Genomic DNA, 15393 nt, shown 5'->3' with positions numbered 1-15393 from the left:
CTACTCCACATCAACCACCAGGGGAATCATGTAGTCAGAGTGTTTGATGCCAAAGGTGACAACTGGGGCGCAGGGCTTGGTCAGGGTCACCTGGGAGAGGAGGGGCTATGATAAGAGCCAGCACCCCTGCCCCCACCTGCAGGTCTCTGCCCTGGCTGGGGCTGGGCTGCTGTCCTTCCGGAACCTGGGGCCAAGGTGGCCAGCAGCTGTGCTCCCAGTTTGAACACAGAGGACTCAGCAGTAGTAGCTGTCACGGTGTCTAGGGAAAAGGGCAAGGCCTCTGCTTCCTGTCCCTGAAGGGTTACCTGTGGGGCTAGTGCTGGAAGTACAGGGTCCTCAGGGTGCAGGTGCCTCCCCTCCCCACCCACCCCTCCACCCCCTCTTGGCTGTGTCCTTCCATAGCCCAACGCTGTTTCCCCTTGTCTGTGTCCCAACCCCCCTCCCCTGCTCTTTCCTACATGTTCCTCTGGGTCAGGCCCCCGACCCCACCCTGACCCCTCTGAGCTGTGCTCTTCCTGGACCTTCTCAGGGCTGTGGGCGCCTGGTCCTGGCTTGAGGGTCTTGTCCCCTGGGGGCTCTACACGGGCAGCCATGGTGTACTGCGGAGCCTTGAACTTGGTCACCTGCACGTCAGTCTGGTGGTAGGCTGCGGGACCTGGGGTCTGAGAGGTAAAGGAGGCTCAGACAAACTCGGCCTACCCAGGGCGCATGGCCCTAGAGGACAGGGAGCAAACTTGGACGGAGGGTTTCAGGCCGAGTCAACAGGGTCAGCTACAAGTTGGTGCCCGTGCATCAAGGTCCCCTTCTGTCTTCTGTCACACTGTGGAGACCACACCCCCCTGCTTGTGGGGCACCTTCTCATGTGGGGGTCGCTTCCTCCATTTCAGCCTCACGCTGGCAATGACCTCCCCCGTGTGTGCAAGTCCTGGGAACATCCCTGAGCCTGTGTGAGAGAGGCTGTCGCTGCCCCGCTGGACCTGAGGGCCTGGGGCTGGCAAAACCAACGTGGACAAGGGCTGCTGGGTGCCACGATGCTGCTTTCCCATCTCAGGCCCCTCAAGCTCTCAGGCATGTGCCACCCAGGGCCTTCGCACTGGCTGTTTCTGAAACCAAGACCCTCCTCCCGCAAACAGCTCATGGTTTATTTTTTCCTCCTCCCCTTCTTTCTTGCCATCCTGTCTAAGATTGCCTCTCTCTCTCCAGGCAGTGCTTCATAAACCCCATCTCTTGTCCTCAGCACTGTCCAAGCTGGGGCCTGGGCCTCTCCCTTCTGGCCTATTGCCTGCCCCTCCTCAGCACTGCAGCATGACCCCAGCATGTGGCAGGCACCCAGAGGATGAAGGGCTGAGAGGGCTGAGGGGCATTGGCAAGGCAGGGCCGAGCTGGTGAGTCCTGGGTTCTGGGGGAGGGTTCAGATGACTGGGGGTGATTCTCCGTTCTCAGCTGGGGTGACCCTTGCCTTGTGTAGGTCGTCGCTGAAGCTGCCCAGCTTGCTGCGGCCCTTGATGGAAAAGGAGGGCTGGGAGACCTTGCCGACGGTGTTGGGCCCCATCACCATGGGCAGCATGTACGCAGCGGGGCCTGCAGGGTGGACGGGAGCCTCAGGGTGGACGGGAGCCTCAGGGTGGACGGGAGCCTCAGGGTGGAACAGGGCCCACCGCTCCCTCCCTGGGGCTCCCCCAACTCTGGACGGGAGCCTCAGGCCGGAACAGGGCCCACAGCTCCTTCCCTGGGTTCCCCCAACTCTGGAGATCAGCCGTCAGGCTGCCCCATCTCACCCACCCCACCCAGGATCCACAGGTCCATTTGGCTGAGGATGGTTGGGGCTGCTGCAGACCTGGGGTGCTGTCCACTCGGAACGTCTTTGTTCGGGCGGAGATGGAGTGGCTGGGCGCTGAGTCAAACACGTACTTGGTGGATTTCTCTGGAAAGTAGTCACCTGGACAAGGAGCCAAGGGGGTTTCTGGGACAAGCAGGTGGGTATGCAGCCCAGTTTGGGGGCTCGAGGACTCCCCAACATTCCTGGCATTGGGCCCCTGGGCTCCAACACAGGTGGTGACCAAGTCTGGTCAGGGGGTGTCCAGGATGGAAATACTGACTTCGGGGCTGGGGAGACAAGGGCCATTTTTGAGCAGGGAGAGTGGGGTCTGACGTTGGCCTGGCAGAGAAAGGTCCAGGTCGAAGCTGGGTTCTAGGGCCAGAGTCTTCTCTGCCCAGGTGTGATGGTGGCCCTTCAAGAGAGAAAGATGGGACAGGAGGAGCCTGGACGGCTGAGCTCTCTCACACCCTTGCTGCCATGAGGTTAGGGTCACCCAGCAGGGAGGGGCAGGCCCGGGGCTGCGCAGGGCAGGAGCCTGAGACAGGGTCACTAACCTGGGCCGGGGGTCAGCAGAGTCTTGCTGTGGTAGCGCCCCAGGATGGAGTAGGCAGGGCCAAGGTCCTTGCCAGTCCTCAGTATCTTGGGGTTTACATTATAACGGGGTCCTGGGGAGCAGTTCTCTGCCAGGAGCATGGGGGCCCCGCGGAAGCTGTAGGCTGGCGCACGGAGCTTGGTGGGCGTGTGCTTCACGAAGCCTGTGGACACAGTGGGCCCTGAGCAGCCTGGACCTGCCCTTCTCCCCGCGGGGAGTCAGGGATCAAGCCCCAGGCCCTTCCCGGCCCCCCCACCTGCCCGCCTGGCTCCTGACCCTCCCAGGCTCTCAGGCTCTTACCAGTTGTTGGTGGAATCAGGTACTTGGGTCCAGGGCTGCTGTAGAGGGCCATGATGGGTCCCCGGGGGCGATGGGGCCTCCAGGTGCCCATCCATACCTCCTCCGTCATGGCCAGCTCTGTCCATAAGTGAGAGGCTTACCAGGTGCTGGGAGGCCCGACCCTGTCCCAGGCCGGCCCCTGATGCCCCCGTCCCTGCTCTTGCTGACACTGAGGGGTAGACCTGCTGAACCTGCCACAGCGTCCTCAGTGGGGATCTCCAGCTGGGAGCCAGGAGTAAGGGATGGTAGGCGCTTTCTGCATGGGACTGTGAGCTCCTCACCAGCTTAACTGTATCCCAGAGCTACTGTCCATGCTGGCCCTCAACTCACCACCGTTTTCGGCTCTAAGGGAGCCCTGGGCGGGTTTCTCCTACTTAGAGTGGTGATCAAAGACGGGGAACTTCTTGATTGAGGCTGTGCTGAGGGGCAGGGAGGGGGCCCCCCAGGAGGGAACTATAACTTCTTTGGCGCAGGGACAGCACTCAGAGCAGCCTACGGACCCATCCTCCTCAGAGACCGTCCTGTCCCCCCTGGCCTTGGTGCCAGGGAGTTCCTGCAAAAGGAGCATGGAGAGAAAGGCCTTCTCTCTTCAGGGGCTTACAGAATTGGGGAGAGGTCCCCCAGTCTAAACTCTAGAATGTGGCTCTGTGGGATGACGGGTTCTAGATTCTGTCTGTGTGACCAAGACAATGGCCTCTGCCTTTGATCCCCTCACCAGATCTCACCACCAGGTCCCCTCACCAGGTTCCACCAACAGGACACCCCTATAAGTCCCCCTGACCAGGTTCCCCTCACCAGGCCTCCCACCACCATGTCCACTCACCAGGTCCTCCTCGCCAGGTTTCCTTGGCCTTGTCCCCTCACCAGGTTCCCCTCACCATGTCCCCTCACCAGGTTCCCCTCACCACGTCCCCTCACCAGGTTCCCCTCACCACATCCCCTCACCAGGTTCCCCTCACCACGTCCCCTCACCAGGTACTCCTCGCCAGGTCCCCTCACCAAGTCCTCCTCGCCATGTTTCCTTGGCCACGTCCCCTCACCAGGTACTCCTCGCCACGTCCCCTCACCAAGGCCCCCCCATGTCCCCTCACCAGATTCCCCTAAGTTCCCTCACCAGACCACCCCTCACCAGGCCCCCTCACCGTGTTTCTCTCACCAGGTCCCCTCAACCAGGCGTCTCCTCATGAAGTCCCCCTCACTGGGTCCCCTCACCAGGTCCCCTGTAACCAAGTCCTCCAGGGCCCCCTCCTAGGGCTTCGTCAGCCAAATGGAAATCCAGGCAGAGACCATCTAGGCAGGTGGACAGAGCACAGAGCCAGACAGCACCGCGTGGCCTCCTGGCCAGGCTCAGACAGGACAGAGGTGTGGAGAGGGGGTCAGGGCAGTGAAGTTTCAGGGCTCAGCACCCAGGGTGGCCAAGGATGTGTCAGTTCCACTCAGCTGTGCCCCCAGAAGAGACGATAGATTGGGAAACTGAGGTGCTGGAAGGTTCTGGCTGTGGGAGAGCCTGGGATCCAGGGTCAGGATTAGGGTCTGTGCTGGTTGTGGTGGGCGTGAGTCATTGTGGGCGCTGCTGCTGCCCTGGCTGACCTCGTCAGAGGCTGCTCACCTGTGGCTCCCATCCCCCTTGGACACGGGTGTACCTTTTTTTCTCTCGGCCTTGTCGGGGGTCGTCTTGGGGCTTGAGCTCCTCCCAGTGTCTTCTAGGCAGACTCTTTCCTTGGACGACTTTGGGAAGAGAGATTGTTCTCAAACCCGCTGGACCTGGGCTGCCTGTGTGACTGTTTTTTGCACACAGCTATTGTCTTACGACACCAGCTTTCAGATGCTGAGCAACCCCCGCCCTGACCTAGCCCATGGGCGACATGGGGTCTGTGTCCACCCAGTCCTGGACACTTCCTTTTTCTGGGGCTCCCTGTCTCTCCCACATCATACTGCTGCCTCTGCCGCCCGTCTCCCTCTGGACACCCTCTGTCCACATGGTGCTGTCTGGCTCTGTGCTCTGTCCCCCTGCCTACATGGCGTCTGCCTGGATTTCCATTTTGGGTCTTGCCTGTGGTGTGCCTGCTCCTGTGTGGACCCTGTGTGCCCCTCTGTAGAGGACCTTCACACATGTGCTCCTTGAGCAGGACCCTCTGTCTGTGGGTCTGTGTGTGTGGCTGTGTCCCTGAGTGTGTTCTCAATGTCCCCATTTGTGTGTCCGTCTGTGGGGGGAGAGAGAGGAACCAGAGCCTGAGCTGCGGAAGGCTTTATTGATTACACGGTTTGAGGGTAAATTTCCATGTGGGGAGGTGGTAGTGGGCGGCGTGTCCATGGCTGCTTGTGTGGCAGGTCCTATGGCTGAGCCATGTCTGAGGTCCACTTAGGCACCGTCCTGACTGCCCAGCACATGCACCTGGAAGGCAGACACACGCGGACTAAGAGGGCTGTGATCAATAAGCGGAGAGCCACAGCTCCATCAGGCAAGCAAGGCCCTCTGTGGGGGGATCTGGCATATTGCTGCCCATCTCCTCCCAGCAGCTGAGTGGTGTGTGTGCATGCATGATGGTGTACACACATGTATGTGTGTGCGTATCCCAGTGTGAGCATGCGTGTGTGAATGTGTTTATACATGTGTGCACGCAGTGTGCATTGCATGTCTGCACCTGTGTTTGGATCTCTGTGTATGTTCACATGTGTGCGTGGAGGAGTAGCCCACAGACTGGGGAGGAGCAGGTCAATGGAGTCTGGGGGCCGCTCTGTGGACAGGAGGTCTGGGGTGCCCACCTGAGCTGGCTGATGCGGGTTCAATGTCTGTGGGTGGTGTGATGTCTGTAGGTGGTAGGCTGTGGGGGTGCTGTGTTGGGTGATCTTGGTAAGGCTGCAGGTCTTTAGAAAACGGTGTGCCCCCCCCGCCCTCATACCAGCAACTTGATCAGCTCTGCCTTGTGCATTGGCTGCAGGCCGTCTATGCAGGACTTGAGTTCAGTCATTGCTGCCTTGGCATCTTCGTTGACATTGTACTTGCCCAGGGGCCCCTCATAGAGCTCCTCTGGGGTCCCCACCAGTAGTGTTTGCAGGAAGTCCATGAAAAACTCATTGCAGTCCTCCCCTGTGGCCAGCCCTGCATCACGAGCGAGATGATGCCAAGACAGGACAGGGTGACTCCGGTGCAACCACAGCCCCGGACCTGCCCCAGGGCTCCAACCTCCATGGTCTCCAGACCTTCCCCTTCAATGCCCACCCCTCCTCCCCAGGGCTTCCTCCACAACACCCCCAACTCCACCTTGCCCGAAGACCCCTTCACATCCCCCTTAATCTTAGCTGCTCCAGTTTCCACTCAGCATTCCCTGGGATCACCAGGGAAGGAAAGTTAAGCCCCTGGTGGGGGAATTTCCCCTGATGAGAAGCTGGTCTGACCAGGGGCTTGAAGGGCCAGGTCAGGCTGGATGGGGCTGGGGTAGGGTCAGCTGGGCTTTGTCTTCGGTTGGGGTGAAGTTGGGTGGGCACGGGTTCTGCAGGGTCCTTACCCACTTCTGTGACAGGTGCAGGTGGAATGTTCACTGCGGGGGCCTAATGCCAGGATTTTACCTTCTCGGGTACCCCCAACCCCCCTGCCCCTGAATGTTCTGGAAACCCAGTGGCACAGACTCACGGCAGATGCAGAACAGGGTGAGGGCCACCAGCAGGAGGGCACGGCTCCCCTTCATGCCAGCAATCTCAGGAGCTGCCTCCAGCCAGAATCCCGGGTTTTTATGCCTCACCGGGCAGCACCTCTCCCACAGGGCGGACCAGACCTGCCCATTACGATCTGGCAGCCAGCTCAGATGAGGTTTATTCACATCCCTGTCTCCCAGTGGGTGCCAAGCAGCAACAGGCATGGGGTGGCTGTGTGACAGGTGGTTGGCAAGTGGCTTTAGGGTGTGTCAGAGAGAACAGGTGTGTTAGGAGGGAACGCTGGTGAGGGAGGCCATGCCAGCCGGTCGGTGAAGAAGGCAGCGGGTCCTGGTCACCAAGGGCCTCTAGTCATGCCTGCCCTTGAGGCCGAGGGTGGTGGGATCTGGGCTTGGTCCCATGCCTTTCTTTTGAGGTAGGAATCCCTCCTCTTATCACTGTGCTGTGTGATCAGGGTTTGCATCTGGAGGTCTCTAATCAGGCAGGGCCCCCTCAGTACTCAGATGGGGGTGGCTGACTGGGGGAAGGGGGTGCAGGCTACACCAGTGGACACTGCCGTAGGACTGCCCGGGGACTGTGGATCTATGGGGTGAGGAGCAGCCCAGTGGCAGTGCCTAGAAGAGAGAAGGTGGCCTGAGAGGATCCGAGAGACATAGAGCTGGCCATGCCGGGGCCAGGTCTGAGCAGGAGGTGAGGAATGGGAGAGGCTGGAGGTACATCAGTAGCCAGGACAGCAAGGAGAGGTCGAAGGCCCTGGGCAGATGGTCCCAGGACATATTACAATGGACACAGGAGGTTGGGACACCTGGAGTCACCTAACAAAACCACCCCAAGAGAGGCCATGAGTAGGGGTTTCCCAGTCCAGTCCTCTGGCTGAGCCACACGGTCCAAATACAAAGGGCCCCTGCTGCCACCTGGTGGCTGATGGCGTCCCCAGGATCCCGGGCCACTCGCGTTTAGGGTCTCTGGAAGACCAAGGTCCTTGTTACAGTGAAGGACTCCTAAATGAGCAGAGATTTACACCTACTCCAAACAATGAAATAAAATCCCATCGTGGACAAAGTATGCGGGATGGAAATAAGGCTAGGGTAAGGGTTAGGATGAGGATTATGGTTATGGTAAGGGGTTAAGGGTTAGGGCTCAGCATTGGTTAGGAGTTAGGGATACAGTAGGGCTGGGTTAGGGTTAGGGTTTGGATTAGGGTTCAGGATCGGGTCGGGTTCGGGTCAGGGTCGGGTCGGGTCAGGTTCAGGTCAGGTCAGGGTCGGGTTGGGTCAGGGTCAGGGTTAGGGTTAGGGGTAAGGTCAGGGTCAGGGTTAGGGGTAAGGTCAGGGTCAGGGTTAGGGGTAGGGGTAGGGTTAGGTGTAGGGTTAGGTGTAGGGCTAGGGGTAGGGTTAGGGTTATGGGTTAGGGTCAGGGTTAGGGTCAGGGTCAGGGTTAGGGGTAAGGTCAGGGTCAGGGTGAGGTCTGGGTCAGGGTTAGGGTCAGGGTCAGGGTTCGGGTCGGGATCAGGTTAGGTTTTGGGTTCAGGTTCGGGATCGGGTTAGGTTTCGGATTCGGGTTAGGGTTAGGGTTAGGGTTCTGGTTAGAGTTGGGGTTAAGGGTTAGGGTTCGGATTGGGGTTGGGGTTCGGGTTCGGGTTCAGGTTGGGGTTGAGGTTCGGGTTGGGGTTCGTGTTCGGTTTGGGGTCAGGGTTCGGGTTGGGGTCAGGGTCAGGGTTAGGGTCTGGGTCAGGGTCAGGGTCAGGGTCCGGGTTAGGGTCCGGGTCAGGGTCCGGGTCAGGGTCAGGGTCTAGGTCCGTGTCAGGGTCAGGGTCTAGGTCCGTGTCAGGGTCAGGGTCAAGGGTCAGGGTCATGGGTCAGGGTCAGGAGTTAGGGTCTGGGTCCGAGTCCGGGTTTGGGTTCGGGTTCGGGTTCGGTTTAGGGTTAGAGTTGGGGTTAGGGTTTAGGGTTAGGGTTGGGGTTGGAGTTAGGGTTGGGTTAGGGTTAAGTTTGGGATTGGGGTTGGGGTTGTGGTTAGGGTTAAGGTTAGGGTTAGCAAATTTCTCAACTTGTTGACCGTTGTTATTAACTGAGCGGGAATTAGGAGAGGAGCCTGGTCATCTCCACACAGCTCAGCAGGTACACTGCCCACGTGCCTGTGGATAACAGCGGTTCCTGTAGGGCCGGCATGTGTGGACCAAGTAGCTGTGAAATTTCTTCTGAAGAAAACGCACAGGAGGACGCGGGTGAGCTCAGTGGAGGAGGGGCACTACCCCAAGGGACGTCCACATACATGGACTTGTGAACCCCGAATATCTGAAATGATCTCAGTCAATTTGGAAAGTTTATTTTGCCAAGGTTGAGGACGCATGCCTGTGACACAGCCTCCGGAAGTTTTGATGACATGTGCCCAAGGTGGTCGGGACACAACTTGGTTTTATACATTTTAGGGAGACAGGAGACATCAATATATGTAAGATGAACGTTGGTTCCGTCGGGAAAGGTGGGACAACTCGAAGCAGGGAGGGGGATTCCAGGTCACAGGTAGGTGAGAGACAAACTGTTGTATTCTTTTGGGTTTCTGAATAGCCTCCCCAAAGGAGGCCATCAGATATGCACTTATCTCAGTGAGCAGAGGGGTGACTTTGAATAGAAGGGGAGGCAGGTTTGCCCTAAGCAGTTCCCAGCTTTTTTCCCTTTAGATTAGTGATTGTTGGGCCCTCAGATTCATTTTCCTTTCACAGGCTAAACAGCTTTAGGAACTGAAAGGTTCATGAGGCTGTAAGGAAGAGTCGAGTTGCTCCAGGTGAGCCTGGGCCACAACAGCACGCAGGACCTGGGCATCCACGAGGAGCTCCTGGGAGGGTTCGGGAAAGGGAGCCGTGAACCCTGACTATCTGAGATGGTTTCAGGTGATTTAGAAGGTTGATTTTGCCGAGGCTGAGGACATGCACCCATGACAGCCTCAGGAGATCCTGACGACAAGTGCCCAAGGTGGTCAGGGCACAGCTTGGTTTTAGGGAGACATGAGACGTCAGTCAATACATGTCAGAAGTACCTTGCTTCCATCCAGAAAGGTGGGGACAACTGGAAGCAGGGAGGGGGCTTCCAAGGTCACAGGTAGGTGAGAGACAAATGTTGCGTTGTTTTGAGTTTCTGGTTAGTCTCTCTAAAGGAGGCGATCGGATGTGCACCTATCTTAGTGAGGAGATAGATGATTTGGAATAGAATGGGAGGCAGGTTTGCGTTGAGCCGTTCCCAGCTTGGCTTTTCCCTTTAGCTTAGTAATTTTGGGGCCCCAAGATTTTCTATTCACAGAGCCTATGACTAGATTTGCATGTTTAGATCCTGCGAGGAGGCGGCTACACACATGCAGAAGTCATGCTGGTGGCCTGGACTCCGAAGGGAGAGAAGTGGATTTGAGAGACATTTAGGAGGTAGGATTGCCGGGGCCTTGGTGATAGCTTGGATGTGGAGGGCGGAGCAGGAGGGGTGTCAAGCAGATATTGCTCTTAGATTACCACCTGGGATATTAGGGAGAGTGAGTGGGCTGTTTTTTCTTTGTTAGGCAGAACTTGGTTTTGTGGTGCAGTAGGGTGCCTCAAACCAAAGGCCTGACTTCCTCATACAGGCCAGACCCCACATGGCCGTTCCTGTGACTGCCAGGCCACTTTGAGGCTGAGAGAGGTGGTTTTGTCTGGCCTCTGCCCTGCACGTGTTTACGAATGACTTCTCTGTGTTGGCAGATTTGGGGGTCCACCAGATAGGATCCTGTGAAGAGACCTCAAAGGTCTTTAGTCCAATTTATAAAACATCTTTTTGTTCATTATATCATTTCCACAATCAAAGATGAATAAAATATACAGAGGTTTATTTAGTGAATAAGGTTGATGGTGCACCTGTGCTAGGCAGTGTTTTAGTTCGTTGAGACACCAAGGGGTTGAGACAATCCTTTACCTTGGAGTTTTGTGTCTGTAAGTCCTGCTGTTGAGAGCTGTGTGTGTTAAAATGTCTGATTTGGGCAGGTGAGATCTGGGCCGTCTGTCAGTTAGGTGAGAGGAGGTTGGTGTCCAGCAAGTATCCAGTGCCCCATCAACATCCCAGTTCTTGTCCACCAATCTTCCAGTTCTAGGACTGATGCGGAGGCCCTCAGAGCGACTTCAGAGGGGAAACAGTGTGCTCTGTGGCTGCCTGTTTTGGAGTGTAAATTGTAAATCCTCTGCAAACAAGAAGTTGGAAACAAGTAGCGTTTCAGCTTGAGTTTCTTGTAAATGGCTTGCAGTTGTATGAACCAGAGCATGTAATACCACAGGGCAACACGAGGGTCCCTCTATCACCATTTCTCCCAGTGGCCTAGGTGGGGATTTAAACAGAATAATGTGTGCAGCCTCATTGTGTGAAAGTCCAGTACTTTGTGCTTGGAGTGTCATCAGGGAAGGGCCCCTGACTTTGAAGGCTGCTGCGTCTTGCTCTGTGATAGGAGGCACAACGTGGCCTTGGTCTTACGAAGACCTTGGGTGCCACAGCTCACTTCATCCCTGATCAGCCTGATGCAGGTGCTGGGCCCTGGTTCTGGAGGTGAGAATACACCCTGGGCTTCCACTGCATGGCTGCCCTGTGAGCATTCAGGTGCTTATTTGGGGACTGATACGGAGTCCTGTGCCAGATGCAGTGGTGCACACCTGGGAACCAAGCGTCCCTGCTTCTACTGGAGAATCTGGACAGATGTAAAAGGTAAGAAAGGCTGGGGGTAGGGGTTAGGGTTAAGGTTAGGCTTGGGGCTGGGGTTGGGATTGTGGTTAGGGTTAGGGTTAGGGTTGGGGTTGTGTTTAGGGTTATGATTAGGGTTTAGTGTTAGGGATTAGGGTTTTAGCGTAGCGTTTTAGGGTTATGGTTAGGGGTTAGGGTTGGGGTTATGGTAAGGTGTTAAAGGTTAGGGTTAAGGTTTAGGGTTAAGGTTGGGGTTAAGGGTAACGGTTACAGCTTTTAGGGTTAGGGTACTTGGCAAAATGGTTCTACCCTCTCCCAGGTAACCCTGGCTCTAGGCCCTCTTTTATGTCCTGGCCTGCCCCACCAGTCCCCTGGAGCCCTCTGCTGACCTAACCTCCACGCTGTATGTTCTTACTTATAAGTGGGACATAAGCTATGATGATGATTCCAAGGCCTAAGAATGATAAGTGGGCTTTGGGGACTTAGGGTGAAAGGTGAGAGGGAGGTGAGGGATAAAACCCTACACATGGGGTACATTGTACTCTGCTTGGGCTATGGGTGCACCAAAATCTCAGAAACCATCAATAAAGAACTTTAGCATTTAACCAAAACCACCTGTTCCCCAAAACTATTGAAATAAAATAAAATAAAATAAAATAACAACAACATATATCTTATTCCTTTGGTAGACCACATGGCCTAGCTCAAGAATTGACTAAATACTTGTAAAATATAAGAATAGATGGAACAAGTGGGTAAGCACAGCTCATGCAGAGATGTCCAGCCATTTCAGAAGTGTTAAGGTTCAAAGCAGTGTTCCCTGCGCAGGCCCTGGGGTACCGCATTTTTGGGGAGGCACTGCCATCTCAAGCCTCCTTGTTTATGGCTCATGTTCTAACCCTCACACAGCACATGCTTGTCTTTAAAAACATCAAGGTGAAATAAACCACATGTTAATCAAGGTAGAATAAGTGGGCAATTAGAGAACCCACATAATTTAGTTGTATAATAGTAAACTTCTGCTGCATATTTAAAGGAAAATAGACAAGATAATCTTTTTTATAAAAAGTGAAATTATTCCACTGTTTCTGAATACTCACTGCTAAAACTCCACACTGAAGCACTGCCCAGAATGGTGGCCCGTGAAGCGTTCTCAGTCTGGGACACGTTATTCCTCTTGTGTAAAAACTGCACCACTTTCAGACAGACTCTCAGGCAAAGACACAGAAAATTATCTCATTATTAGATTCGTGATCTGTTAGAGGTTTCCTATCACTGAGGTCATCTGAGCCAGTAGTTTTCAAAATGAGTTGATGGCTTCATATCCTAAAATGTTGCATTTAAATTCTAGTTAAAAATAGTTTACTGTATTTTTCCATTCTAAGACAGATTTTCTTTTATGCTTTACTTTTTCTGGAATTAACATGCATCTTCCAATTGATCCACTGCATTAAATATGATGAGATCTCTTCTGTTCTTCTAAAAAATTATCAATAGTTTTATGATGAATATCGATTTAATAGCGTCTCAGAATTTAAAACATCCAGGTTACAATCATTAACTCTTCTACAAGATTTACATACAAGAAGGTCATATTTCTTTTGTTTTATAAGTCAAATTATATCTAGCAGAAACTCCCATGTGTCGAGATGTGGAAGATTCCAATTCACGGAGGTTCCTCGTCATATTCTGTGCCAGATACTGGAGGCTGGGATGGTGGCACTTCATGCTCCTCACCTTCCTGTCTCACTACTTTTCCTGAGACTGCCAACTGCTGGCCCTTTACTCTGAAGGGGGTGAGAGGACCACTGCCCTGGCACTGGGGAGGGGATGCTCCTCACAGCACGGGAAGTGCCAGGAAGGCAGCCGTCACATGCCAGAACCTTGGCCACACCAACCACATCTGGGGAATTGTATGTGACTAGGGCCTAGCCCATTAGGAATGCTACTGTTCTGGGAACATCTCCCCGGCATCCTCATTTTGTTTTCCCATTGGCTAGTCCAGCTTAACCCCTTAGATGATTCTAGATCTCCCCTGAAAATACCTAGGTGAGAGTTATCCAGGCAAATTCTCTTTTCCTCCTTTAAAACCATAAAGGCCATATGCGTGCGCGCGCGCGTGTGTGTGTGTGTGTGTGTGTGCACGTTACAGAGAGGCCTAATCTGCAAAAGCACAGCTTTGCCTTCAGGAAATAGACGGGAAAAGGGAAAAGGGCTGCTTTATTATTTCCTTGTGCCTTCAAAGCACACACGAATAAAATATCAGTTAGTACTTTCTCTAGTAATTCCATCTGTAACATTGAGCATTTAAAAGTTGTTGTAATACATTTAAATACCATGCCCAGACAAGCGCATTATAAAATATAGCATTAATGAAACAATTAAATGTCCCAACTTAACCTGTCTTCTTGTAAGCCGTGAAATAAATTTCTCCCACTATCTCTATGAATATGTTTACCATTTGTGCAAATATACCACTGAATAGAGATAGTAGACAATTTTTATTTTGACAGCAATCCACTCGTAAAATTACACACAAAAATTCTGCTATAACCTGTGTGCATTGGCAGATGCAATTAAATGTGAGCCAAGACCCATTTGTTCATGCATGTGTTTTTATGATTTTGTCTGTTCCTTTTTTTGAATTACATATTTATAATACAGAATGTGAGAAGAGTTAGCTCTTTGTAGTTATTTAGCTGTAAGACATAGAAAACTGTTCTAGAACCTTTAAAAAGCAGTTGCAGGAATTTTTTTAAAGTCCCTGAAATTATAAGTCAAGATATTATTTTAAATTATTATTCTTTGAAACTACTTTTCTGTATACATCAAGATTTATCAACAACATATTAACAAAGTAGGAAAGTATAGTTACCATATTGTATAATGGCACCTCATGTTGCTTATTTCTTTTATAATTAAGTCATAAATTGAGCTCACAAAAATGTTTGTATTAATAAAATGATTATCATTGGTAATGTTGGAGTTTTTCTTGTACATTTTTATGTAACAACAAAAAAAGTTTTTACTATTAAAAATGGCTTAAAAAAAATTGGAGGAAGCCGAACCTTCATTTTATAAATACAATAACCTGAGGCTCATCAGGGCTGGTGACTCTCACAGGCGCACACCCGGCATTGCTGGATATCGGCTCAGGATCCAGAATGAATTTGAGCAATTCATGCTAAATTAATAAATGCACTTTAAAATAGGCCCATATTAATCCCAAAGTAACTAAACCCGTGGAATTTGTAAAAGAAGATGTTTATGAATGAGGACATGGCCTTTCGACATTAGTTCTGATTCTCCCCTTTCTAAAAGAATCTACAGTCTCTATTTTCTCATGACGAGATTTCAGAGGAGAGCCTGGTGGTGGCACTTACAGCAGACATCACAGATGTCTGAGTGTTTCGGTTGAGGACGGTAAAGGCTTTGTTTGTTTCATAAAACCTTTGTTTTCCAGGGGAGAAAACACAGGTTGAGTCTAAAGTCAATCCTCCCATTGAAATATTTTAATGATGGCCGGGCGCGGTGGCTCAAGCCTGTAATCCCAGCACTTTGGGAGGCCGAGGCGGGCGGATCACGAGGTCAGGAGATCGAGACCATCCTGGCTAACACGGTGAAACCCCGTCTCTACTAAAAATACAAAAAGAAACTAGCCGGGCGAGGTGGCGGGCGCCTGTAGTCCCAGCTACTCCGGAGGCTGAGGCAGGAGAATGGCGTGAACCCGGGAGGCGGAGCTTGCAGTGAGCCGAGATCGCACCACTGCACTCCAGTCTGGGCGACAGAGCGAGACTCCGTCTCAAAAAAAAAAAAAAAAAAAAAGAAATATTTTAATGACGCTGAAAAAGGTTGTTGTGTTTCGCAGGTGCAAGTGGAGCTGTGCAGTCCTGACTTCTGAGTGGAGCTAGAGGAGAATTATGTTAATGCATTTGCACTCCTTTCTCAATTTTTAAATATAAATATACTTAAGCAACGCTTTTTAATGAGAATAAAATAGTTTAACAACGTTTACGCACCTATTTTAGTTATTACATTCTCTAAGCTATTTTTATCCTCACAACCATGGAAGCACTCCACCGTCTCCATTTCAGAAAGTAGACAGTAACTGAACAAAACTGTCCACTTTTAAAAAACATGATTTATTTCATTATGAAAGTTCATAGTTGATGTAATTAATACCTTTTTGTGGTCTTAATTCAATGGGTGTGGGCATCTGCACGCTGTCGTGGGTCCACCGTTGTGGTGAAATCGCACACAGTGGTGTCACTGCCCTAAACAGCCAGGGCTCTCTGCCT

General features: G+C 52.6%; 2 protein-coding genes and 1 long non-coding RNA gene across 9 annotated transcripts; 1 reads left to right on the top strand and 2 right to left on the bottom strand.

Moving 5' to 3' along the window:
• CIMAP1A (ciliary microtubule associated protein 1A) lies at positions 1-2820 on the bottom strand. Its single transcript, XM_005576697.3, has 6 exons — positions 2712-2820; positions 2374-2574; positions 1838-1939; positions 1460-1581; positions 522-662; positions 1-90 (listed from the first exon to the last, which is right to left on the bottom strand). The coding sequence occupies exons 1-6, from the start codon at positions 2818-2820 to the stop codon at positions 1-3; spliced, it is 765 nt and encodes a 254-aa protein (XP_005576754.1).
• On the top strand, positions 1204-15107 carry LOC123568833 (uncharacterized). Of its 7 annotated transcripts, none has more exons than XR_012422840.1 (10): positions 1204-1385; positions 1469-1567; positions 1792-1976; positions 8525-8631; positions 8836-8929; positions 9130-9191; positions 9731-9822; positions 10932-10963; positions 11052-11119; positions 14964-15107. It is a non-coding gene; the product is annotated as an uncharacterized lncRNA (long non-coding RNA). The 7 variants fall into 7 exon arrangements; XR_012422837.1 differs by having other exon boundaries at positions 8522-8631; XR_012422839.1 differs by lacking the exon at positions 14964-15107 and adding an exon at positions 12727-13367 and having other exon boundaries at positions 8522-8631.
• Positions 4984-6439, bottom strand: SCGB1C1 (secretoglobin family 1C member 1). The gene is made up of 3 exons (XM_005576698.5): positions 6385-6439; positions 5654-5853; positions 4984-5145 (listed from the first exon to the last, which is right to left on the bottom strand). Exons 1-3 carry the CDS (start codon positions 6437-6439, stop codon positions 5113-5115), a joined length of 288 nt encoding a protein of 95 aa, XP_005576755.2. The 3' UTR covers positions 4984-5112.
• Positions 15108-15393: the final 286 nt, after the last annotated feature.

Source organism: Macaca fascicularis, chromosome 14 (assembly GCF_037993035.2).
Source record: "Macaca fascicularis isolate 582-1 chromosome 14, T2T-MFA8v1.1".
Classification (NCBI taxonomy): Eukaryota; Metazoa; Chordata; class Mammalia; order Primates; family Cercopithecidae; genus Macaca; species Macaca fascicularis.
The sequence above is the reverse complement of the archived record's forward strand: the minus strand, read 5'-3'. Positions and strand labels throughout refer to the sequence as shown.

Coding starts and splice junctions, on each gene's coding strand:
- SCGB1C1 (XM_005576698.5), bottom strand. CDS start 6,439: ATGAAGGGGAGCCGTGCCCTCCTGCTGGTGGCCCTCACCCTGTTCTGC. Junction 5,854..6,384: donor CACCCTGTTCTGCATCTGCC/GTGAGTCTGTGC, acceptor CTCGTGATGCAG/GGCTGGCCACAGGGGAGGAC. Junction 5,146..5,653: donor CAGAGCTGATCAAGTTGCTG/GTATGAGGGCGG, acceptor TCTGCCTTCCAG/GTGCATGTGCTGGGCAGTCA.
- CIMAP1A (XM_005576697.3), bottom strand. CDS start 2,820: ATGACGGAGGAGGTATGGATGGGCACCTGGAGGCCCCATCGCCCCCGG. Junction 2,575..2,711: donor CCTGATTCCACCAACAACTG/GTAAGAGCCTGA, acceptor CTGTGTCCACAG/GCTTCGTGAAGCACACGCCC. Junction 91..521: donor GCGCCCACAGCCCTGAGAAG/GTCCAGGAAGAG, acceptor CTCCTCTCCCAG/GTGACCCTGACCAAGCCCTG.